We start from the raw sequence: 25,867 nt of genomic DNA, 5'->3' as shown, positions 1-25,867 counted from the left end.
ATTTTAAGCCGTGTGCTTCGGGTTTTGTTAGGCTTATATAGCGGAACTAATCGACTATACGCCTTCATGTGTACGATTCAAAGACTCTACTTGAATGATAAACCCACCGATTCACATAGGAAATTCGGTTCACTGGGAATGAAATAAAACAAACATCTTTTTTAATTCAAAGCATTGGTTGAACAATTGTTGGCTAATCGTTTACATCCCTAGTAGAAATATTACTGCAGTATGATGATTCTGCCTGTATTATGCAGCCTTAGTTCAGACAGCAGACGCAACATTTTCTCATTCGTGCGGTTTGTAACTAAAGTGTTCAGCACTGTGAGTTGAGCTGAAGACTTTGGTCAAACTGCATGGGTAGTGGGATACAATCAGGAGCACAAACTTATCATACGCTGCCTATCAAAAGCTGGACACCTTGCCTTGTTTTGAAACATGAATTTCCTTAGCGTGACTTTTTAATTGAACAAAAGTCAGGATAAAGCAGCTGGGGGCTTATTTAGCTTCATGTTCCTTCCCATCCTAATGGTCTGAAGCAGATTTTGTCTGGAAATTCTTTTCCAAACTACTGTTAAACGCACATACTGAAACTCTTATGGCCTAAAGGTGCTTTAAACACCTGAAAGGCTTGAGTGCTGAACAGTGCTGCCTGCTCACAACAAAAGGATTAAATGGGTGGGTTTTGGCTTCACGTCCAAGACAGAACCTTTGGCTTTTTTCCTTCAGTTTTCTGCAAAGGAAAAATGGCAAGATTTTCATTAAACTTTCATTAAACTTCAAACAGATGCTCATTTTGAGAAGCTAAGTTCTGACAGACAGCGCAGACTGGAAAATGGCGAAATGATACCGAGTACAAAGCAATGAAACAAATAAAACCAAAGTCGGGCTTGGGATAAAACTGCAGCCGTATTCTAATCGTAATGGAAATTTCAGCAAGCAGTGGTATGCAAAGCGTCATGGGTTTTAGTAAAGGGGGGGAAAAAGGCTTCAGCTAAAGTACAGCTTCTCACACACACACACACACACACACACACACACACACACACACACACACACACACAGAACAAGGGAAACAAACACACCTTCAGTCTTAATCAAAGCATCACCCACATACGAGCACACAGAGCCAACTATGTGCAAGGAATGTACACAGATGGTTTCACACACAGACACACACAGACATGCCTACTGAAGCATGCACACACTCACAATACACACACACACACACACACACACACACACACACACAGCTGCCCAAACAGGGGCATACACAGACAGGCTCAATCACACTCCACTGGCCCTCTCTCTTGCACTCTCTCTCACTCTCCTGGGACTCGAGCGCTGAAAACCATCCCCCCACGCTCACAGGCCCTGTCTTTCAGACAGTAAGGTGACCATAACAATAGGAAGCACAACTTAGCCCCTCCCCCCCAAAGGCCATGTGTATATACAGTACTGTGAGAAGTCAGAGACCACCCTTCTTTTACTTAACTTCCAGTCCGAACGGCCGAAGCAGAAAACTGACCAGAGAAAATCAACTAAATACACACAGTTTGCAGTTTCCAAAGAAATCTGAAATGTTTCCACACCTCCAAAGTTCAGCCTTAGAAGTTGGCTGCATTTCCTGCCTCTCAGGATTGAATGAATCCCAAACACATTCAGTGATGTTGAGGTCTGGACTGGAGCATCTGAGTAAAGTGGAGCGCCAGACATTTCAGCTCCTCGCCCAAAGCGTTTCTGCAATCACTCCGCTCCAGGTTTTCTATTCCTGCTCCTCACTTAAATGTCAGAGAAACGCCGCTCCATATGATCCATTCTCGTGATATTTATTTAATTTATCTCTCAACTCAGCAGAGTTGAGCTCCAACACTAATCTATCACACCTGACCCAGGTCCTGAAGGCCTTCAAAGAGGATCTGAAAACCTAGAACCAGGTGCGGGAGATGTGAACTCTGAACCAGGGTGGCAGATCCCCAGGACCAGGATTAAGTGTATGGACAAGACACTACACCCTTTACTTATTATATAACTTGTGGACGTTATTGAACAAAAAACTAGTTAAACTTTGTGCTACGCTGGCTTTTTTGGAAGGTTTAGGCTTGAAGCGACGGCCCAATCTAGAAATCTGCCGAGGGTAAACAAATGCATGTGCTTGTTCTTTATCATTCGTACAGTAAAATGGACGACACGAGACGAACTCTATAACGTCTGTACAACTTCTTTGTGATCGCTGAGGTCTGCTAACAGCTCTGTAGCGCAGCCGATGTGTAAGAGCGCCCATCGTGTGAGAACTTTGGAGTCACTGCCACATCACTCGTGTCCTGCCGAATAAAAATGGGACTGTCCAGCTCGAGGGATGGAGCGATACTGGAGCGATTTCAGAGCGAGAGAGAACTCGGACATTCTGACTTTCACTCTGCTCCCATGCTCTGGTCTGGACCAGCTAATCTGTTTAATAAGTCTTCATCTCAGCAGTGAGCCTGGGGTCGTTATCCCGCTGTAGAATTCATTCTCTCGTGTCCAGTTTCCTTTTCTCGGTCTTGACAGCTGCACATCCTTTCAGACCCATAGCGCTGAGTCGTCTTCTCACAGTGGAAGGATGGCTGTGGATTCAGATCTGAAGCAGCTTGATTTTCTCCTCTCTCTCATAGATGAAAGCTTTAAGCATCTGGACAGTTTTGATGGTCTACCAGGTCTTGCAGGGTTGCTTGGAGTCCCATTTTCTCTGTTTTCTCTTTAAGTCACTTTTTGAACCCCCCCTTTTTTTGAAGGCTCCTCCTTCATGCAAGTGGATTACCTTCTATCTAATCTCCTCAGAATTCTCTCTTAATAACTTCTACTTAATGGCCATTTCGACAGGAAATTAATAAACGAATGGTACTCTCTGACTTTTGCACAGTACTGTATGAATGTGTGTCTGCATGCACCGGGGGAGAGCAGCCCGAACCAGCTCAGGGCCATTACAGGGTCACAGACCAGTACAAAACCATCGCATACACTCGCACAGACCACGCTCCACAATGAGCTGATCCAGAATCAGGGAATGTAACTCAGTCTCTTTAAAGTGATAACTTGGTGAAGTTTACAGTTTCCCCCTTTATCCCAAATGCAATCAGACATGTTTGGTGTCCTAAGTTAAGTATAGCTATGAGGCTAAAGTAGCTAACAAGCAGTGGAAGGTATGGGGAGGAAACGAAGTCCTACACCGTCTGCTAGCTGTGGTCAGAACATTCTGAATCAAATTTGTGATACAGCTGAAGAGAATTACCAACAATTGGACTGCAGGACCCATAAGTGGGCTCTGACACCAGATTATGGGATGGTTGATAGTGACAACAGACCATTTACTTAACAGGAAACGATCATAAACACGGTATCTTATGCCAAGTAATGATTTTGATTATTGATAAAATATCAAATATAACTGAACATGGGGGAAACACGTACAGCCGGTCATGAGCAGCACCTCCAATTCATTGTTAAACTACATTTTAAACACAAACAGCAGAGGGCGATATGACCCCCTTTCCTTCCCTACCAATTAGCGTCATGCTAATAATGTGGTAAATTACATTGTTTACAGATGACAGTATGTTATACAGTGAAGAGTGTCAAACCACAAAGCAAGCCAGTGGTGTGATTTATTAGCCGATCTGGCTTCAGCTGATTGACTACATTTGGGCTGAATGGGGGGAAAAAAAAACTGTAAATTTGATTTTTCACCAAAATTATCTCTGGATCCAGAACAGCCACCCAGGACTTTTAAGTACCAACACACTGTTACAGTTACAATGGCACCGATCCGCGTACAAAACCAAGATACAAATAAGTGGTGCAACAAGAAAGATTTAAAGGCCAATCGAATTTAAACAGCGTCGAATTACAGACCGGACTGTAAGAGCATTTTCTCACAGCCGGTCAGGTACAAGCTAAGCACCAACCTTTTTTTTTCTCCTTTTTTTAAGATATCAGTATGCAAAAATATTTTTTTGTCTCTCTCTCTCTCTCTCTCTCAATACCGTCTTACATTTCCATAGCTAAGATGTCTCTTAAACACTTAGGTTTAAAAAAAACAAAAAACCAAAAACAAAACAAAAAAAAAAATAGAGGAAAGAAAATCCACATGAAAAGAGATTTTAAACAATCCCTCTCTTTCTCATTGTGCACACGCTAAAGGTGCGAGTAGATAAATATATTTTTAAAATATGACTAAGTCTTTCTGTCCCCCCTTTTCTTTACAGTCTCAAAAATCTTACATCTCTGGATCCACGTCTCACACGCAGAGAAACAAGGGAGAAAAAATAAAAGGCAATATTTGAAAAAGAAGAAGAAAAAAAAAAAAGGAGCTTAAAAAGGACAATATTCTTTTTTTTTCTCCTTCTGGTCGAAATGCCAGACTGTTTGAGGAAGAAGAAAAGGAGTAAAGGAGGGAATTCAATTCTTTCCAATTTTGGAGAAAGAGTGAGCCGCCCACACCTTTCTCTTCCTCTCTGTGCTATCCCTCCATTCCTCTACATTGCTACAGTGGCTACGACTCTCGCAACTCTCTCTCTCTCTCTCTCTCGGGCCAAAATACAATCTCGCACAGCCAAGCGCTGCTGACGTTTACATTCAAAGAATCAGTACAGTGTGATCAGGGAGACTTCGAGACCTCCACCGCTCGAGAGTGAGTGTGCATATGTGTGTGTTTGAGAAAGATATGGAAAGAAAATAGTGGGAGGGGGAGGCCTTTTCATCATTCTGAATTATTACAAAAATCTAAACAGGATTCATGATATACATATTTGCAAAGCATGGAGGCGGGGGGCTTCTGTGCAAAAAGAGGGGTTATTTAGTATTAATAAACAAAACAAAACAAAACAAAAAAACAAAAAAAATCAAAAATAAAAGATTTAAAAAGAAAATGCACCCCTGTCTCCTACTAAACCCCACTCACTCCTCCGTTATCCGTACACTAACTCAAAGGTGCCCTTTAGTTCCATTCATAATGGAACCAGGTAATCAAGGCTTGCAGGAACATAGGGCTGCACGATATATCGCTTGTTAACTGTTATCACGATATCAGCCTCGTATTGCTATTGCAATGCGTAGCAGGGCTGTACGATGTATCACTTGTTAATTGTTATTGCGATGCTGGCCTGATATCGCAGACAGCTATAGGCTAATTAGCGCTTTAAGGCAGCATCTGACCAATCGCAGCCCTAGATGAGCTTCTGTAGGTGTTCTGATGGATAAAATTATTCATGTAATTACAATAATTTAGGCCAAAACAATGCAGGCTAATCTGTAATCATGCCACATTTTTGATTGACCAACTGTAAGGCAAATCGCAATCCTATCAATATAGCAATGTAATCGCAATACTAATACTTTGTCCATATCATGCAGCCCTAGCCAGCTTTAGCTAAACTCTCTGGACTCCAGGTATGGAGTCAGGCACCCCTGGGGGGCGTTCACAAAGCAGGATTTCTCTATAAAAGCTGGCTAACTTAAGCCCAAAGTGAGGACTGTCCCATAATAACACTGCTCCTAAGTTATCTGGCCAAGAAAAATCCTACTTTGCGATCACGCCTCTGACCATCTAGCATCTTCTAATCTTCAGACAGAGTCAAACCCCCGACCCCCCTCACCCCTCCACCTCCAGGCAGAAGCAGCGGAGTCCAGAGTCGCAGGCAGGGTGGCAGTAGGCAGGTTTTTGGGGCAGCAGAAGGAAAAGAGAGGGGGCAGGGGAGGTGTTTCCTTTTTCATTTTTTTTCCCATTTCTTCCTCCTCTCCAATCACTGGAACAAAGCACCGCCGTCTCCGCCCACGCCCTGCAGTGACTCGCCGGTAGAGCCGCCCGTCTCCGAGGCCCCGCCCTCCAGGTCGGCCGGCTCGAAGCCCGGCTCCGCCCCCAGGGCGTCAGCCTCCATCTTGATGCTGTCTGGCAGGAAGTTGGCGTAGGCGTCGCTCTCGGCCATCAGCAGCTTCAGCTTAGGGATCCAGCTTTTCCGCACCACGCGCCGGGCGTTGGTGCACATGTCCGCCGCAATCGCGTTCATTTCGCTCTCTTTGAAGCTGGTCGCAAAGTTCTGGCAGTAAACTGAGGACAGAAAAGAGCGAAGTTCTCATTAAGCTCGAACACATCAAAACAAGCGCAGTTACAATACTTTGTTTAGATGGAAACTTGAAAAATTACCCCTCTTTTCCTTGTTAGGTTTCAGGCCAAGGGAAATCCCCCTGAATTCTGCATAATTAAACGGTTCAGATGTAAACACACTCATTCAGAGGGGTCTGACGTGAAATGCGCTGTTCTAGGGAAACAGTGATGGTGGTAGGAATCAGACGTCTGAAGAGTTTAATGCCTTTAAAAACTTCCTCACAGAGTTATTATACAAAACGGTTTTGAATACACCACCTCATGTCGAAGTTTTGGCCTAGAACGTATTTAAAATCCATTCACTTTTGTATTGCACTGTAAGGGAAAATACTCCATAAAGAAGACATATTCTCTCAGATGTACCACTATTTTCCCATTAACAGCATTGCATTTAAAACCTATACAAGTGATTCACTGGAGGTTCTGGATAGTAAATAATATGTCTATATTTGTGTTGTAGACATTGAGACCCCTGGTTCCCATCACCACCACTGTAAAAAAGTCTGAGTCGGTAATTTTCTCTATAACGAACCATCTCACTTCAAACCACTCTGAAGGTTTACATCTCAATAAAGAATTCTGTTATTAAGCCTTTAAGACGTCTTCAAGTTCACCGTACACCAGTGGGCTGGGAGAAATATTATAAACAATAACATGTTTCACCTCCCCCACTACACCCATCTATCATTGAGAGAAAATGCTCTGCTAGCTCAGAGACCCTCCCTGACAGCCAGAAATACATCACAGTGCGTAAGAAAAATGTGTTATGAATTCCTATTTGCATTGATTTTATGATATAATATTCTAATTAAGAGAGCAAGGTTACTAAAGCAACAGCTCAGCCAAAAATCTAATTGACTTTATTCATTATGTAGTCCAGGCAAGTCAAACTGGGGACCTTCTGGGCCAAAGTGCTGCAGAAATTAGCGTTTACCCACATCTACTGTTCTGAATTCAGTTCACAAAGGCCTTGCTAATTAGCTGATGAGCTGAATCAGGTGTGTTTAATGAGGCAGAGTGATGAAGACTGCAGTGTTTTGGCCCACGAAGACTGGAGCCTGACACATATGATGTAGTCAGTCAACCAGGATGGACAAAAGTACAGACAAAAAATAAAAATGATTGCCACTATTACTGTTAGTGGCAATCAGCTTTGGACGTACGTTTGTCCATTTTTATAGATATAAATACGCCATACAGTGTCAGAAACCGCATAGGCTAGTCTATTGGAGATTACTTAACGACCTGATACAGTTTGAGGCCAAGTGTGTGATGACTTAGGCATCCAGTTCACACAGTGCTAACTGGATACAAGCTTCCATAATTCGTTAGCTACATTAGACTAAAGACTTAAGAAGCAAACTTGAGGCATTTCAGATACTGGCTGATCAACTACATCTTGATAACAGGCAAAACTGTTCATTTCAATTAATAACCGCTAAATGAAGATGCAGGCCTTCCTTAACGAACTAAAAACATGGGTTGATGAATCATGCGCTCCGAAAGTGAAAGGTGATGTTTATCGTTTAGACGTAACCACAAAGATAAGCCATTTCACCCATAGTGCACTAGTCTTTCTAAGAGAAACACCACAAGCACAGAGCTTCATGGCTCCATAAGCTACTTCGGTCTTTTCATACGATCAGATTGTGCAAAAAAGAGAGATTCATCAGGATGTAGCTGATGTTCGACCACATTTATTTATAGCTTTATCTCTGAATTCTCCTTTAAAGTCTTTGGCTGTTAAAAAAACTGACACTGTAGTGCAGCTAAATGGTAGTCATAAGTGGACTTGTGCAACACCAGGGGTCTGGAGGAAGACCGCACCTGAAACCCCCCCCTGCTAGTGAACATATACTTGCCACTACAGCTATCCATTACTTTTAGCCCAGAACACCACCTCATGTTCCAGTGTTCCTCCGTTCTTTACCTTCACTCCTCAGGACTCCATCGATCAAATGAAGGTGTGGTCAGCACTCACAGATCTTATATTGGGAAATGTATCGTATGGATGTTTTAACTTGGCATAATTAGCCTGAAATGTTGCCATGATTCAAGAAAACAGGCACTATCATTTCCATAAGTGCCTGCATGGTCAATACATTCTCGAGTGGTATAATCCAATTTATTTTTGCATGCATAAGCAAAGTCTATTCTTACAGCCCAGGCAGGTCTACACTTACTGGCCAGCTGTCATAAATAAAACCATGGGCTAATTGATAATAAAATACAAATGAAGCAGAACTACATCACTGATATATAAATTAGTGGGCTACACACATTCCCATGGTCACACTACAACCACTGTCAAGGCTACACTACACCCACTTCTTATGCTACACCCATTTTCACAGTTATGCTATGTGCAAACGAAGTAAAACCAGGACTGGAGTCTCAGATAACAGATCAGAGCTCAGAACGCTCATGCAAACAAAAAGAACAGCAAAAACACAAACTACGCAAGGCCATTATCGATAATTATTGATATATCCCCAGGTGGTCCCAGCTCTACTTTACAGCCAGTGTTTTCACCCTGGTGGCTGGTGTATGATGGATAACTCACATTTGACTGCGTGCAGGACGCGGCTGTCCAGCGGCTTGCGGCTGGGGTCATTAGTGGAGGAGCGGATGCCGGTCCCACAGCTGTTGGCCAGAGTGCTCCTGCATGAAGAGAAAGAGAGCAGGGTAGGTGAGTAGCTGGACACTTAGTTTGGCGAGTAGTTAAACATTCCAGGCTTTTGTTCACTGAATATGAAATAAAATTAAAGGAGAACAAATACAACACAAATAGGCCCAATCCCATTTCACCCTTCGCCCCTACTACTTAGCCCTTGGTCCTCCGTTTTGCGTGTTCACTCCTAGGGGTAGGGTGTCCCGGTTTTTGTTGAGATAGAGGGGAAGGGCGAAGTGTTAGGGCTACACGACCCTCCAAACTGAGGTTTTTCAGAGGCACATTACAAACAGAGTGTGGCAAGATGGCTGCGCAACCAACGAATGTGAATTTCTCCGTTAAAAATGATGACAATCACTGTATTATCTTAGTTCAATGTCGTTTCAATGTATTGTGGTCGTTTTCTTCATAACAAGCATAAAAGGGGGGGAAATCGCTAGTAGTCTGCTGATCTCTCAGTAACTAGCTAGCTAAATTTCCCGTTCCACCTTAAATAGTCCAGCAGTTCTGACGCCTGAAGTGTCAGAATGTAACTGCAGCTCCATTAAGGTGGAAAATTCGAACAAGAAGCTGGTGAATATCTGACTTCAGCTTCATATCACTGAAGAATTAGGGGTGGGTGATAATAAATAATTGCCCCCCCCTTTGAAGGCATATGATGCCCTAAATGTAACTAAAGCCCAGCAGTGAGGAGCTGAACTTTACCCTCCTCTGCTGTCACTGCAGACTGGCAGGGTCACCTACAGAGCAGCGCTGGTAGCTGTTAATGAAGTGAAGTTCTTTTTTATTTGAGGGTCTCATTTCAGAGGGAAGATTTCAACCACTACCCCATATAACTCAGTTCCAAGGGGCAAGACGACACTCAAAAACAAGGTGCAGGGGTAAAAAATAAGAAATGGCATTGGGCCCAAGTCTCAGAAAAAAACAGAACTGCATTTCCTTGCCATTTCACATGTACACCTGCTACTGTTTTGGTTTATTTCCCTGTTAGGACTTGCTAATCAATGCTGTATCATATGGAGCAAAACTTTTGCCCCCACTTGAACAAACAAGCCCACTCAGCTAGCCTTTATACTTTCACCACCACAGCTGCAGATTTGTATACGGACCTCACTGATATACAGGACAGCATAAAACAGCAATGTAACATCAAATATCACAAACGTGTAAGTAACTGATTCAGCACTCTTTTTTTATTGATGACAGTCTCTCTGTGGAATAACTGGTCCATATTCTGTCCTCAGTAGAGTAAACAGACAAGCTGGGCAGATACTTAACAGGCCAGTAATATTTTTTAAATCTACAAATAGCACGATACAGATATCGAAACCTAAATACCGGGTTAATATTTCGTCTTTAACACCTACTAAGCTTTAAACTTGCAACGTTTAATCGAAGCCATTGACTTAAGACGATCATATAAAAGGTAGGCAATGAGGCTCAAACTACTCAAACGCTCTACTACCCTGCAGGAAGAACTACACAGCTAACATCACATCACACAGTGTGAGAGAATGCTATTTTAGGACAGATCTCTATTTAAAGCTTTAAGGAGTCAACATCCAAAATGCAACATTCAAAGAAGAGGATAAAAGACTGTGTTTAAGTCAGAGAGCTGCTATAAAATGCGAATATTCTCCGATCAGCCACGTCATTAAGTCCACCTCCTTGTTTCTACACTCATTGTCCATTTTATCAGCTCCACTTACTATATAGGTGCACTTTGTAGTTCTACAGTTACAGACTGTAGTCCATCTGTTTCTCTACATACTTTGTTAGCCCCCTTTTACCCTGTTCTTCAGTGGTCAGGACCCCCATGGACCCTCACAGGGCAGGTACTATTTGGGTGGTGGATCATTCTCAGCACTGCAGTAACACTGACGTGGTGGTGGTGTGTTAGTGTGTGTTGCGCTGGTCTGAGTGGATCAGACACAGCAGTGCTGCTGGAGTTTTTAAACACCTCAGTGTCGCTGCTGGACTGAGAACCAAAAATATCCAGCCAACAGCGTCCTGTGGGCAGCGTCCTGTGACCACTGATGAAGGACTAGAGGATGACCAACACAAACTGTGCAGCAGCAGATGACCTATCGTCTCTGACTTTACATCTACAAGGTGGACTGACAAGGTAGGAGTATCTAATAGAGTGGACAGTGAGTGGACACAGTGTTTAAAAACTGTGCAGGGCAGCCGGTCCTCCAGGATCAGGGCTCGGAATCACTGCTCGAAACTGTGCACCGCTGCATTGTTGAGCTCTCTGCTCCTGCACAGTGGCCACACCCCCCACCCCACCCCTCTGATGAGGCAGCGGCCCCTAGCATACAAAATCAACACCCGGAAAATGAGTTGTTAAAGTGTTTTTTTTAAAGTCTTCACAGTTACTGTTGAAAGAACATCAGGAACTATATTAAAATCTTACATATATGCAATAATCACACAGACAAAAATATTCATATTATTCAGTTATCAACCAGAGCTCTATATGGCGTGGCAGAAAGTGAAACTATTTGTTTCTATTTTAAAGTTTTTTGGCATTTACATATCTGTTCTCCCATTACTGATATACACCTTTTATTTCACTTTTTAAAAAATTACAACAAATGAGTTTGTGGTTTAGCCATTGAGTCTCTTTACTTTAATCTTTTCTTTCTGAGCTGTAAGGCTGCAGACCAAAATGAGCAAAAAGAAAAACCTCAGTGGCTGTCAGCGCTGCACTAATGAGAAAAAAAACTGCAAAATACAATATTTTGCTACATTTATGGTTTAATAATTATCTTGAAAAACATTCTTAACAGTGTGCAAATTGACAAGAAAAGTTTTCAGCCAAGCTGAGTCTCAGTATTCGTTATGTTCGTGAGAATAACCCGGACGCTAGTGCCAATGTGCATTTCTACCAATTGCCAAGCTTTTAAACTCCATAACAGTGGCCTATTGTTAAATTGTTGCCACATAACTGTACTATGAGAAAGCACAGCCCACCCCAGAGGTTACAAATTACTCGTCTTCTAATATTTCTGCAGCCATTAGACCCGCAACAGAACAGTGAGTTATACTGACTCAACACACACACACACACACACACACACACACACACACACACACTCACCTATCAAAGAAAGCAGCCAGCAGCCTCCTCAGCAGGACTTTGTGTCTGGTTCCTGCACTAACGTGACAGTTCATCAGCTGGGCTCGCGAGATGTACACACCTGTGCCTACACACACACACGGAATAAACACACACACACACACAAAAATCAAAAACATTTAATTAAGTGGGCCAGTGTGTATCATACATAAATAGGTAGATAGACAGACAGACAGATAGATAGACAGATAGACAGACAGACAGATGTCCAAAGAAAAACATCTCCATTTTTGTTGATTTTTACTTTTCTGCATCGTTTTAACACAGGAACTGTCCTTCATACTATGCGAAATCTTTAAGATGAATGGGCCAACAGCAAAGCTCTAAATTCACTTGGAATAAATGACCTTCATACTGACTTACATTAAAAGTAAAGAGTGTTTTTGTGCTCTCCTGTAAAGTTACCATTTTGCCGATGACACACACACACGCGCACACAGCTGTTGTCGGAAGAAAACCTATATCCAAAATGCTAACTTTACAGGAGAAAGAAAAGATGTACTTTACCCTTAATGTAAGTCAATGGAACCAGACATTTTGCCAAGTCAATTTGATCCATTTCTTTTGGACCATTCTTCATGAGTTATTACTGTTAATTACAAAGTAACTACTATGAATCATACAGTATCTAATACTCATCATTCAGTATCTGCTGTAAATAATAAGTTCTATGACTTGATTCAGTAACTACTGTGAAACAAGTGGCAGTTCTGCAGTTATGACAGTGAGGAGCTGAAGCGTGGACTCATACAGACTCAGTTTAAAGAGTTGAAAGCATTTCATTAAAATGTTTACACTTCACATTAAAGATAAGGACATCACAGTTTCCATAATATTCAGAAAATATGTAGAAAATATCTGTATTCCAACACGGGACAACGACTGCTGGGGTTAAAGGTCACTGTGAGTGGTTAGAGGGCTCATTTTCATATCACAGCTTTCTGTAATATTAAAGGCCCGTATCGGGTTAACAATTAACAAATATGTATCACGCGCCCAAAGACAAAAAGCCCTTAGAAAGAAGAGAAATAAACGAAACTAAAAGATGGCTGAAGCTCTGTCCCAGAAGAGAATCAACAGGAAGGACTCTGAGCATCTGCTGATATCTGTGCATCGCAAATGTCAGGATGTCTTTTCAAAGAACATGCAACCAAGCGTTTAACTCCACTTCCTCACTGTAAATAAGGTCTGCTCAAACGTTTTTGTGTCCTAAAATGGGCGTCTGAATAGACTGTCCGCATGGGCAAAAAACACTAAATCACAGCTGACCGGTTGCTGTTAGGATGCCCCAAAATAAAACATGATACTTCAACAGTTTCATGACAATCAGAGAACTGATTTTCTCTGAAGTTGGAACAGAAAAATGTACCTGCAAAACAGCAGCGCTACACTTTTTTTTTTTAAAAGGCTGTGGGCTGTGAGTGCAGCGGGTAACACTTTACATAACCTCTAACATAACACTGACATAAGCATACCATAAACATGTCATAGCAGATTGTGTCAGATTATGCTCATTAATATTAGGCTACGTTTACACAGCAGGTAAAAGTGGCCCAAATCTGATTTTCTCAACAAATCCGATTTTTTTGTTTGGCTGTTTACAGTATCTTTTAAATGTGATCTGTATGTGACATCAGTCTGAACAGATCAGCTCCTAAACCGACCCACATGTGCAGAAGAACAATGCTTTACGTGGCTCGTCCAGTGGTAAACAATCATGACTATGAACGAATGGCAGTTACTCCCGCAGCTTTCAGTTTTGTCTTCGCCAGCATCACCAGAGCGATCATGAAGTTCCAATGGTTGACAGCTGGGCACATCACCCAGAACGTGTTTGAGTTTGCCGTAAAAAGGGCTCGTTATTCGGCCAAGGCCACTTCTTTGGTTCGAGTCCTCGGATTCTTTAAACTGTTCTCTGACGCTGCAGCCTTGGGCTCCTCCGGCCGCATTCGGCCGTTTCGTTTGAACACAGAGTGGTTTGATGAGTCTCTTCTAATGTTTTGGTACAGAAACATCAGCCTGAATGTTTATGAGTCTCAGCAGCACAAAATGATGACGAATGTCTAGTTGGACTGATGTAAAAGTCGCATAAATTCCGATCTGCCTGTTCAGACTGAGTCGCATTGCTGCAGATCGGATACGAAGCGGATTTCAGTACCACATATGAAAGCGTCTCAAATCGGAATTGAAAATGTCAGATTCAGTGTGTTTTTGCTGTTCACACTGCCACACAGACACACATCTGTATCACATATGAAGAAAAGATCGGATTTGGGCCACTTTTACCTGCTGTGTAAACGTAGCCTTAGAGTGAAGTTACCGTTACTGGAAACGGTCATATCAGATACTGTAACATCAGATATCAGGACTTCAAATTAAGCATATGATAAACATCAAACATAGTATCCGTTATGACTATTACCAGCAATTATGACAATATGGTAATATGACTCATATTACTGGACATAATCTTGACAAGTCATGACAGCCATGACGTTTATGGTTATGTCAATGTTATGTAGCAGAGTAAAGAGTTACCATAAAACCATTTGATTTCTTTTGTGAAGCCAAAAAATTGATCTAAACATGTGAGTGACTGATATATGCCAGTCTTTTTTTTTTTTGAGGGTGAAATGTAGAATTTAGATATTTTTGTTTACCAGCAGTGAGACATTTCGCAACTTCTAGTAACATGAACTCAAGTCGACCAATCACGGTTGTCTCTGGCGATCGATCGTTCGTGTTCCAGCAACTAGAACTTTCTGACAAACGTCAAAAAGGATAAGTTTGTCTTCTGCGTCTTCTCCAAACTCAGTTACAGCTCAAACTGAGTTACAGACATAGGAGTTCCTGGATGAGGTGGAAGTCTCTGTTCTCCTTTCACTTTTCCGAAATGGAAAAGCCTCTTTGTGTCACTGTTTGTCACAGAGGACTCTTTTTGTCACTTAAACACGTTTTGTCTATTTGTTAGTTATTTTTGGTAACACTTCACTTGATCCTGTTACAAAACATTAACATAACCATGCTATAAACATGTCGCTGAAGGTGCTCTATGCAGTCATGACAGATTACATTCATTAATATTTACAGTGCTACGTTGCCATTACTGGTAAATGCCATGAGAGATGGTAAAATGTTCGATGTAATGACACTAATTTTAAGTCATGACGACAAACAATATAGTATGTCAATACAATAAAAAATTGGCTGCAGCCAGAAACTATTTCTACTGCTGTTGTCTTCCCTCTTCCTTTCTACTGCTTCTCTCTTACCCCCCCAAAAAAATCATAAAACATCATAAAATCTGATTTCAACCACTGATGAACTGAGTCTATCACAACACTGGATTAAAAGCCCACCCTCTACTTTACACCAAGCACAAAATTTAAAGTATAGTTGAATTGCTTTTTTTGCATTTGTCAAATGCACAATTCTGATAATGACTGCTTGCAAAATCCTGACAAGTCCTGCCTCCCTTAGTTACTGTAACTATGTCCGTCTAACTCAGTTATGGCCTTCCGGCACCCACAGCACTCATTTACATCAAACAATGGACGCTCAAAGCATTTCACAAAGTCATCCAAAACAGAGCTGTCTGATTTACAAATGCTCTTTATAAGTGGTCTAAATCGGCCTCAGGATCCACGATGTAGAAGCTTCCATATTCACGATACACACAAAAAAGCATATCAAACTTCGTGATAATGAAATCACATGCATTTCTATGCGTTCGACTCTCTCTGCTTTTTCAGTCTCTTTTTTGAAATGTCTTGTTCCTGTTAAGAAATCCATTTTCCAGCTATAACTTTGCTTGCTTTCACACAGAACTGCGATACAGTCTGCTTTATGTTATCGTACCTGAGCCACGTAAATTCCTGAAGCCAAGAAGTTTTGAAATCTTTCTGCGGTTGTACTTTTGCATGAAGTGCTTGAAGCGGATGGTTGTTCAAGTACATCTTCGTGTGCGTCTGTCACTAGTTGACTGGTCAGACTGGGGTTGAGCAGATGACCCCTTAAGGTCTGATAGAGACGGAGATTGTGTGAAAAACAATCTGATATTTTTGCTTCGCCATGTTCCACACGCCGACGTTCACTGCAGCTCGGCTCATCTGCTTTGTCACGTTTTGCTGCTGTGGGTCAAATCCTGCGAGCATAACCCATGAAAAATAACTGGCGAGTTAATTTTATTACTCGCAAATTATTAACTGTGGTCGCAACTGACCATTTTAGTCGCAGTCTGGATCCCTGTGAACGCTGTACTTCACCAGTGGACAGTGTAGAGCCTGCGTCTTATGTTTTGGTCAGAGGTTCTAATCTGTTTATTCCAATGAAGGAAACAAAGACTACTGCAGCCGTCTAAAGGCTGCCTCACACCGCACAGGAAGTGTAGCAGATAGCTCTATATGTAACTCTAGCAGTTGTTCCATAACTACTTAAAATACTCAAACTGATTTTTCATACAAGTTTTTACACTGAAATGACCACAGCTTGCAAAATCGAACTTAAAATGCTCATCCTTTGCGCTGTTACACCCCTGGTAATAGATATCTACCGTAAGTGGATGGATTAGGGGAAGGCGAGGCCACGTCTTACAGTGTAGGACACAAAAAAAAACAGAAAAAGGGGGAGGGGAAAAAAATTCATTAGCTTACAGGCATTCAATGAAACCTGTTCTTTACCACAAAACCAAGACACTACCTGTCCATACAATGTTAACTCATCCAAAAGAAAGAGGGAGAGAGAGAGGGAGAGAGAGAGAGAGAGCTCAGTGTTCATGGGCTACTGAATATGACTCACGGGACATTATGATTGTAACCTAATCTCTTCATTCTCATCCACGGATAAAAACATGTTTCATCAGCTCAGGCGGGACTTGCCCCTATATTGTGCCATGGCTGACTGGCTGAGTTTGCCTATAGTTTCATTTGTAATCACATGAGCACACAGAGGAGAAGAGGGAACATGTTTCCGCCTCTCTCTCTGGCTCACACACGCATGCAGACACGCACAAACACAAAGCGATCGAGCGCTGTTGACGGACGGACGGCGCTGGCCGAGTTTGTTAACGAGATAATGGTGTGTGCAGTATTGGCAACGTGGAACAATTAAATCAGACGGCAGTGACTCCACGGCTGTAATGACTCGACAAAGCATCAACACATTTCTACTGTCACTGCGTCGCTCGCTCTTAGGAAAAAAGCATACTCTAAACGTTCGTATGCTCTGCGCGGTCATTCTGACAGATTGTAATGCACTACAGGAAGTGTAGGGGGCGATGAATACACTATTTTTTCAATAAGACAACATAATTGCACTAAATTAGAGCAGCTGATTAATCAATGTATTAATAATAGTCGACAGGTTAGCTGACAGGTTAAGTGATGCGGTCTGACCTGTGACGAGCTCCAGTTTCTCGGCCGGGTCGCCCTCCTCGTACAGTTTGGGGTGACAGCGGTTGCCGATCTGTGCGATTAGCTCGGCCGGCAAAGACGCCAGGTCCTGCCTCCCGCGCATCCGGCTCCGAGTCTCCGAATGATCTGGGAGAGCCTCCACTCGCTCACCTGCTGAGAGACAGAGAGAGACAGAGAGAGAGAGAGAGAGACAGAGAGAGAGAGAGAGATATTGATATAGAGATAAGAGAGAGCAAGAGAAAGAGAGAACGAGAACCAAGAGAGAGACAGAAAAAGAACCAAGAGAAAACAGAGAGAGAAAAATATATCGATATAGAGATGAAAGAGAGCGAGAGAAAGAACGAGAACCAAGAGAAAACAGAGAGAGAGGGAGAGAAAAAGAAAAAGAAAAAGAGAGAGAGAGATCGATCGATCGATCAATCGATCGATATAGAGATGAAAGAGAGCAAGAGAAAGAGAGAACGAGAACCAAGAAAAAACACAGTGAGAGAGAGAGAGAGAGAGGGAGAAAAAAGAAAACAGAGAGAAAGAAAGAGAGAGAAAGAGAGAGAGAGATTGAAATAGACAAGAGAGACAGAGCAAGAGAGAAAGACAGGAGACAAAAAAATAATAACAGAATGAAGAAAAACAGAAAAAATGAAAGAAAAGGGAAAAACAGAGAGAAAGAACCGTCAAAAAAAAAAAAGGGTGCAAAATATGGAAAAAAAAAAGAAGAGGGAGAGCAAGTGAGCAGAAAGAAAGACAAAAAGATGTTTGTTTGGGATGTTCTCTGTAGACCAAACGTTCTCAGAGGGACATTTTCTGTAAAAATCACTTTTACGCTCTGAGCACTTCTGAACCTGAACAGTCTTCTGAGTTTGGCGTGTTTGGTGAGTCAAAATTACAGCATAGCAATTTTCTGTCTTCGTAAACATTTAAACGCTGCGGTGTTTGTGGCAGAGACAGAAAACATAAAAATATGATCTTTACAGGAACAGAGAACAAACAAAGTCAGGTTCGAGTTTTTCTCTCCTGAGAACATCTCAGACTTTTGTTCAGCGCACAAATAAAACTTAAGCATATAAATAAAATATCCTCCCATGGATCCTCTTTAAAGAAGCAGATGTCCCAGCGCTGCTGCCAACGCTCAGTTCTACTAATTACAGAGCTTTTAAACTACACAACATTGCTTCATTGTTTAATAACTGCCCTTTTTTGAGGCAAAACCCTCCAGGTTACAAACTACTTGTTTACTAATAATCAAGTTTATATTTTCATGACCTAAAATAATCGCTTGAAGCGGCGTCTTATAAAAGAGTGCCAACATCTAAGAGGCTCTGAATATACACAGTGTTCAAAGTCATGGAGAAGATGAGAGGATTCTCTGATTAAATATTCATGCTTTGGAAATGGTTCAAGCTTTTAACCAAAAAAAAAAAGGTTTGTGTGAAACATTTTTCAGAATTTCTTTTAGGATGGCGTTAAATGAGGAACTCAGTAAAAATGGGGCTTTAAAAGCTGATGTCTGACAATATTCAGACTCAAACTAGTCAGTATAGCCCAGGAAATGTGTTATGACTGGCTAGGTTTCCTCAGCACAGCTTAAAAGGAAATACTGCTAATGCTTAACATATTACATCAGGTTTGCCAAGCGCCAACGACAAAACAACCAAAGGAGAATCTAATTTAGTTTACCAACTACACCAAGCGTAGCTGATCAGCCAAGACATGTTTGGGGTCTGAAGTTGGTTCTTTCCGGTATCGGCCCGATGTCGCGCTCATTTACTCATACTCGGCCTAATAAAAACGCCCCGACACCAACATCCGATACCACGTAACGTACACTGAGTGTACACCGCCGCGATAATGAATAAACTAATAAAGCTGGCAGCGAAGGGGAGTCTGATCGCACAGGGAAGTGTTACTGACTCCATGGAGGTCAGACACAAAGTCACTGGTCACTTTAAACATTCCACCTTGACGTATTCCCACGAGGAATACACTGAGATTTTAGTCGTTTTTAAATACACACAAACGCAATCCCAATACAGGTGGAGACTGGTAGGCTAGCAAAACGGAGGCCAAAAAAAGTTGAGTGGCTGACAAGACCCTATTCATAGTACAATTACAAACGTATTGTAAACTCATTAACGTGCTGAACATACAGGACCTACATTTTAGAAACGCACTGCAAATAAAGAAAACACATGCAACTTCAGAAAAATGGCTGCAAAACCAGCCACAACACAACGGAAACGATTCTGAAAGACTCAAAGGGCTCAGAAGTAGATCAGACTGCAAACACTCACATCAGAGTTCATGGTTAACCTGGCTGGCTAGTTTTCTACCCGATGTGTCACAGCGGTACTGTGGTCATTATCTGGTATTACTAGTTAAACTTTTACAGTTACACTCTGCAGCTAATTCCCATTAGATACAACGATATTAGTAATCTGCTCAAATAAAAGTTAACTCACTTTTACCGCTGAAAGTTTGTGCTGCATAGAATTTAGAGGTCTGAACGGCTCCGTCGTCTCCGAGTGTCCTCCGGAAACACCTCGGCTGTGTTGTGACTGGCTTATCAGCGTATCTGAAGCTGCATGTGTTTCTGTATTTGCAGCGCGTTTATGAAATGTCGCGACGGTGTCGTCATTTTGATGAAAGTGCTTTCTGAGTGTCTACGAATCTGCAGCGTGTTTGTAAAATGCAGCATCCATGTCGTCAATTTGAGTGTTTTCTGCGTTTGCAGCTCGTTTTTATTTATTTGCAGTTCGTTGGATCTTCTCAGCCACTGTAGACAAGTCTGTATATGTGACTTTACATTGACTGAATACAACCCACTCTCCTGGACTGCAGCACTACTCGATCCAGGGGAACTAATTTAGCATAACAAGCTAATGCACGTCATATTAATGATAGCATTTGGTCTCGATTTAGGCTTTAGCATAGCAGCCCGCTAGCTGGGCATGTGCATCTACTATCCCCGCCTGCGCCTCCGTCGGTCAGCTGTATCACTCAGCAACCAAGCCAGAAAAAATCTCTGAAAGTCACTGATACTGACAGAGTGAACGACGGTGATATTTACTGAACTGACGCTCAGAGATGCAGCACGAGTGAACAAGATGCACGCATGAGACAAACGACTCGAGAAATCTGGATGTGAAACAACATTCAGCTCCGCTTTTGAGCCAGAGCAGCTGCTGTGTGCTGATGTGTTTGTGTACTGTTCAGTTCTGTTTTTAACTGTTTTGCACAATAAAGATGTTTTACATCTACTTAGATTGTTAAACATGGTTATTACTAATTATATAATAGTAAATATATACAGTAAATAAACAAGAATAAGTTTTCTTAAGCATCTAATAAATATAACCCACCAAGTAAAGCTAACCTGAGTCTGTTTTATTTGTGACGCAGAACACAGATACAAAAATAAAATAAAATGTAATTGTATAAATATCAGGACTTGTATGTGAGCGAGTTACATTAGATAGAGTTAGTATCTGTATCGGTCCTGGGTATCAGCTGATACTAAAGGATCAGGTATCGGTATCGGAAGGAAAAAAGTGGTATCGGTGCATCTCTAACGCACAGCATGTTATTCTGAAAGAAACAGCTTTAATTGAAATTGTTGACAAACAAAGCTGTTTGTAGAGGCTGTGTTTTGCATTTTCATGGAGGGGAAAAAAATAAAATAAATCGCAGTCTTTGTTGGTTCATGATGCTCTATTCAAATAAACAGTGCAAGTTTCTAAGATTGCACAGTGAATTCCTGACTTTTAGGAATTACAGCTCAACCAACCAAACAAAAGACTTCAACAGGACGTGAGCTCCTCAGACGCGTCAGCTTCGGATGCGAATTCTGCTGTCACTGTGCTACAGAGACTGTTACTGAAAGAGACAGAGGAGGATCAAAACTATGAAACGTACTTTAGGTACATCTGTACAGAAACGCTTTTCTGAGGTGGAACACAACCCGCTCTCCTGGACTGCAGCGCTACTCGACCCAGGGTAGCTAATTTAGTATAGCTAACTAATGCACGTCATTTAAAATCAGCTAGATTTAAATGTCAGGGTACACTGCACTCACCTTACTCACACTAACAACTACTTAGAACTAAGCAGGTTACTCAGTATGGTATTACCGAGTACTAAAAATTATGTATTCGTACTCTGAGAAAAAACTCATCTGAGAAAAACAGTATTGATGCTTCACTAAATGAAAGTCAGTTAAACTGTACAACTAAATACCACGCTCACCTCAAACCATGTCGAGTTGTTAAGCAATCTCAAATAGGCTTGCTTATGTGGTTTGTGACACTATGACACACTGTTATCTATAAACCTCTGAAGTTGTGTGTCATACTCATACTAGAAACTCTGGGTCTAAGCTGTTTTTTAATGACAGAAATGAATGCCGTCTTTTTTAGAAATCACCGCTGTCGCATCCTGTGGTAAATAAAAGTTTCATAATGTGTACATATTTTCATCCCCATGTCTCACTGAAAATGTGAATAATGCTACATACATAGCTAATACAGCGCACTGAAATGATATCGCATGAAAGTACGTCAGCTATTAAGCCAACACCATTATATACCAGCACCAGCTACTCAAACTGTAGGCTAAAACTTCCAAAGCCTCTAGTCCAGGGGTCTTTAATTAAAATTCAGTAAGGTCCAGTTAGAGAAAATTTCCCCAAGCAAAGGTCTGGAACATCATAATGTCACTTGCATTATGATTCAGTGCCATACACTGTTCACTGAAGTAGCCTAGTAGGTATATCAACATCTTATACAGTCAACAACTGAATGTTAAATCAAATAAAGTACAATTCAGTCATATTTCAGCAACATATATAGTCAGTTTTCTCTTTTTAGATCACGCCATGTGAAATAACTTCCCTCTGACTCACTTTCTTCTCTGACTGCTGTTTCTCGCCTCGTCCCTCCCCTGTGTGTGTCACTCACTCAAGTCTCAGTGCTCATCGTAAAGCACAGATCTGATTGGCTGAGTAGCGTCATCTGTGATATTTACAACGCATGCGATTGGTCTGTGAGTTTCCCGGGCCGCTAAATCGGCACCGTAAAGGCTATAAAAGCTACATTAATTAAAACAGGACCACCCCGTCAAAATTAAATAATTCTCCATAGTTTATCAGTTATAGGTCCAGGTCCGCATAGGACAGCATCTGGGTCAGGACTCAGACCGCAGTCCGCCTATTAGTGACCTCTGCTCTAGACTACCACATTTAACTGAGCTCACTGGTTTGTGTGGGGTATTTTGCTGAGGCCAGTCTTATGATGTCAGCTCAGTGGGCAGCAGTGTTAGCCTGTATGTAGCAATAGTTGTATTTCGGTTCCTTAACAACCTCATAATCCAGAAGATCCAGTGAGGTTCGTAGGAAAACTATCCGAAGGGTAAAACGTATCGGCTTTGGAACACTTTAGCAGGAGACGACAGCAGCGATTTTCCCAAAACGTTACTTCTGTCAGAGAGAAACCAGCTTAGACGCTGATTACACAACCACAGCATGACTTCAGACCACACAAGCGAGTCTATTTGAGATTATTTGTTAGTTACATTAGGCTTGTAGCCCCACCGCAAAAGAATAAAAGTCGTTTGGCTGATTCCCTAAACTTTGGTGGAAGCCAGGGGTCGCAACCCAAACGTTATGAAGAGCCATTTTGTCCTTTCAATAAAAATCAAACCACCTTGGGAGCCACATTTTATGTCCAGTTTACCATCTTGGCTGTAAATATGTCTCAGTATGTGCTAATGTACTAGTATTGGCTAAACATTTAATATAAACAAAAACGCAGACTTACTTTGCTCGGCTTAGACTTACTTTGCTTCTCTCACGTCTCCGGCAGGAAACTTTTCCGCTAAAGTCGAACAGTTTCTTGTAAAATGTCTCTCAACGTCTGAATTTTTACGAGGCTGAAGTCGCTTCTCGCCAGCTTCCTGTTCAGATTTTCCCGTTCCACCTTAAACAGTGCCTGAGGCACCAGACTGTATCTGCTGCACTATTTAATGGTGGAACGGGAAAATCTGAACAAGAAGCTGGCGTTTGTCTCCAAATTATCGGTGTTCGTCTTGAATCTCTCTCTTTGCCGTTTTCGTTAGCTACTAGCTAGGCGAGATTGTTGTTTGCGTTGCTATGGTGACCAACAGTATGTGCGCCAATCTTCAGGGTTAAAGGCTGGGAAATTAGCAGTTCTACATTAACTGCAGTGCTTAAGACCATTTATTGTTAAACTGTTTTGAACGATGATCAGAAATTTATTTTACTGTAAAGGAGGATTATTTTATTTTTACCTACAAATCTAATTCTGCTGTGGAGCCACAACAGGACAGTAAATGAGTCGCATGTTGCCGACGCCTGGTGTAAGCAGTAATGCTAATGCAGTTGTCTACAGTGTCTACATACGAACGTGCTACAAGCAAGCATCGCATGACATCCCATGAAAGCAAGTCTACTATTAAGCCAACACTATTATGCAGCTGTCTCACCTGCAGCGCCCATGTTAAGCATGCTGTACATGGTGTACATGTTGCAGATCTGCCTGTACTGCTCTTCGGTGCCGTCTTCAACAGCTTCCTCCTCTTCTTCATCGTCGTGGTAGGAAATAGGCGAGTCGCTGGCGTAGGCGCTCATGGTACCTGGGCTGGTGCCCTCTGGGGTGGCGCCGCTGCTGGTGCCGTTACCGTTGCCGTTGGTGCCTCCTGGTGCTACCGCCAAGCCCATGGGTAGTCCCTGCGGCTGGATGGCGCTTCCTCGCGCCGCTTCCTGGGAAAAGCGGGCGGCTTTCCGGATCCCGCCTCCACCGGAGGCTCCGGATCCGCCGCCCTCTCGGTTGCCGCCCTCCCACAGCCTTTTGGCCACGGGGGTGCAAACTACAGAGTAGGGTGAAGCCTCAGGCTGCTCCGTTTTCACCCTAGACACCAAGGGCAGCGGGGTCAAGCAGGACGCGGGCCGGCTGGCTGCAGTGGCAACCACCCCTCCTCCTCCTCCTCCTCCTCCACCTCCTCCACCGCCGCCGCCTCCGCCATTAGCCGAAGCCCCGGCGGCTGTCTGAGTGACTGGACTCTGAGGTTCGGATGGGGGAGTTTCTTCTGCGTGAAGGCCCTGCGAATCGCAGCTAGGGGAACTGACCTTCAGGAAGAATTCTGTACCTTTCTCCATGATCTGCTGGATTTGCAGGAACCCGGCCGTGTACATGAGCAAAAACTGGTCGCCCACGTTCATGCTGAGCCGTCCAGTGTAGCAGAAGGCCAGGATCTGCTGGAAGCTTTGCGGCTGCACGGCCGGCGGCAGCTCCACCACCGTGGGCGTCTTGCTGCCGGCGCTGCTGTTGAAGAGGTCGCGGAAGTAGGAGCTGCTGGCGGCCAGCACGGCACGGTGGGCTTTAAAGGCATGGCCCTTCACCACCACGGACACGTCGCAGTACAGGCCCTGCAGCCGCTGCTCGTTCAGACACTCCAGGATGTTGTTGCCGAAGTTTGGGATCGCCATCTGAAGGGTCTGAGCCATGGCGCTATGGCCAGCACCACTGCAGAAATCTGAGGAAAACACCAGGAACGAAGCAGAAGAGAGAGAGAAAAAGAAAAAAACACGGTCAGTGACAGTAATAGCCCGTTATGACCAGACGTGACCATTTGCAGTATTTATCAGTACTAGAATCAGTGAAAAGCATTAGAATTCAGCACTGTTGCTTATGATTACTCAGTAGTCGATTAATCTATAGATTATTTTAGTGAAGCATCAGATCATCTAGACCAGGGCTGCCCAAAGCCGGCCCGTGAGGATGTTTGATCTGTCCTGCTGGAAAGTTACCCTGAGCCCACCCCCTCATCCAGTGAGAGAACAAACATATTTTCTACACTACATGTAACTCATTAAATATTATGTCCCTTTCAAAATGAATCTGATCTTGAATTTACTGGATTTCTATTTTTTTTTAACATTTTTCAACACATTTTATTAACATATTAGAGTTATGAACTATTTTAAACTTTAATTTTAAAGCAGACTACCTTCTTTATTAGTATACTGTTTTGTCTTTTTTGCCCTCGGCCCACTACAATCAATGCACATTATACCCCCCGAGACAAAAAGTTTGGGCACCCCTAACCCTGACAAATAATTTTCACAACAACAAAAGTGAACAGAACAAAGTTCACCTTAATGGTAAAGAATTTCTTTTAGAATTTAAATTATTTTTGCTTCTGAAAGAAGTTTAAACAAGTGGAATCTTCAAAAACAACAGTCGTGCAGCTCACATGGCATGTCTTCCCACTAGAAACAAGAGTTTGCAGTTACCCCAAAGAGGATAAATAAAAGCCCATTATTCTGTTATTCAATACCCTAATAACACTAATAAGCTACAATAACAGTACGTTAACTCAACACGCTAAGCTTCAGCCATTTTACTGTTTTAATAAGGAATGAGTTGTGTGCCATTAAAGTAAACTTACAGCAAAAATTACAAAAGTTATTCTACAAGTTCACAACCACAAAC

General features: G+C 42.4%; 1 protein-coding gene across 3 annotated transcripts in view; it reads right to left on the bottom strand.

Annotated features, from left to right (window-relative positions):
• Nucleotides 1–3,609: 3,609 nt before the first annotated feature.
• Nucleotides 3,610–25,867, bottom strand: part of LOC118802489 (nucleus accumbens-associated protein 1) — a 33,082-nt gene continuing 10,824 nt past the window's right edge. For 2 of the 3 annotated variants that reach the window (XM_036563034.1, XM_036563031.1), the window contains exons 2-6: nucleotides 23,859–24,908; nucleotides 17,349–17,519; nucleotides 11,917–12,022; nucleotides 8,706–8,803; nucleotides 3,610–6,085 (exon numbers count right to left, since the gene is read on the bottom strand). In XM_036563034.1, the coding sequence (XP_036418927.1) occupies nucleotides 5,781–6,085; nucleotides 8,706–8,803; nucleotides 11,917–12,022; nucleotides 17,349–17,519; nucleotides 23,859–24,879 (1,701 nt within the window). In that variant the 5' untranslated portion in view covers nucleotides 24,880–24,908 and the 3' untranslated portion in view covers nucleotides 3,610–5,780. The remainder of the gene's footprint in view (nucleotides 6,086–8,705; nucleotides 8,804–11,916; nucleotides 12,023–17,348; nucleotides 17,520–23,858; nucleotides 24,909–25,867) is intronic. The other variant, XM_036563035.1, reaches the window with a different exon arrangement.

The sequence above is a fragment of the Colossoma macropomum genome, unplaced genomic scaffold, assembly GCF_904425465.1.
Source record: "Colossoma macropomum unplaced genomic scaffold, Colossoma_macropomum, whole genome shotgun sequence".
NCBI classification, from domain to species: Eukaryota; Metazoa; Chordata; class Actinopteri; order Characiformes; family Serrasalmidae; genus Colossoma; species Colossoma macropomum.
The sequence above is the reverse complement of the archived record's forward strand: the minus strand, read 5'-3'. Positions and strand labels throughout refer to the sequence as shown.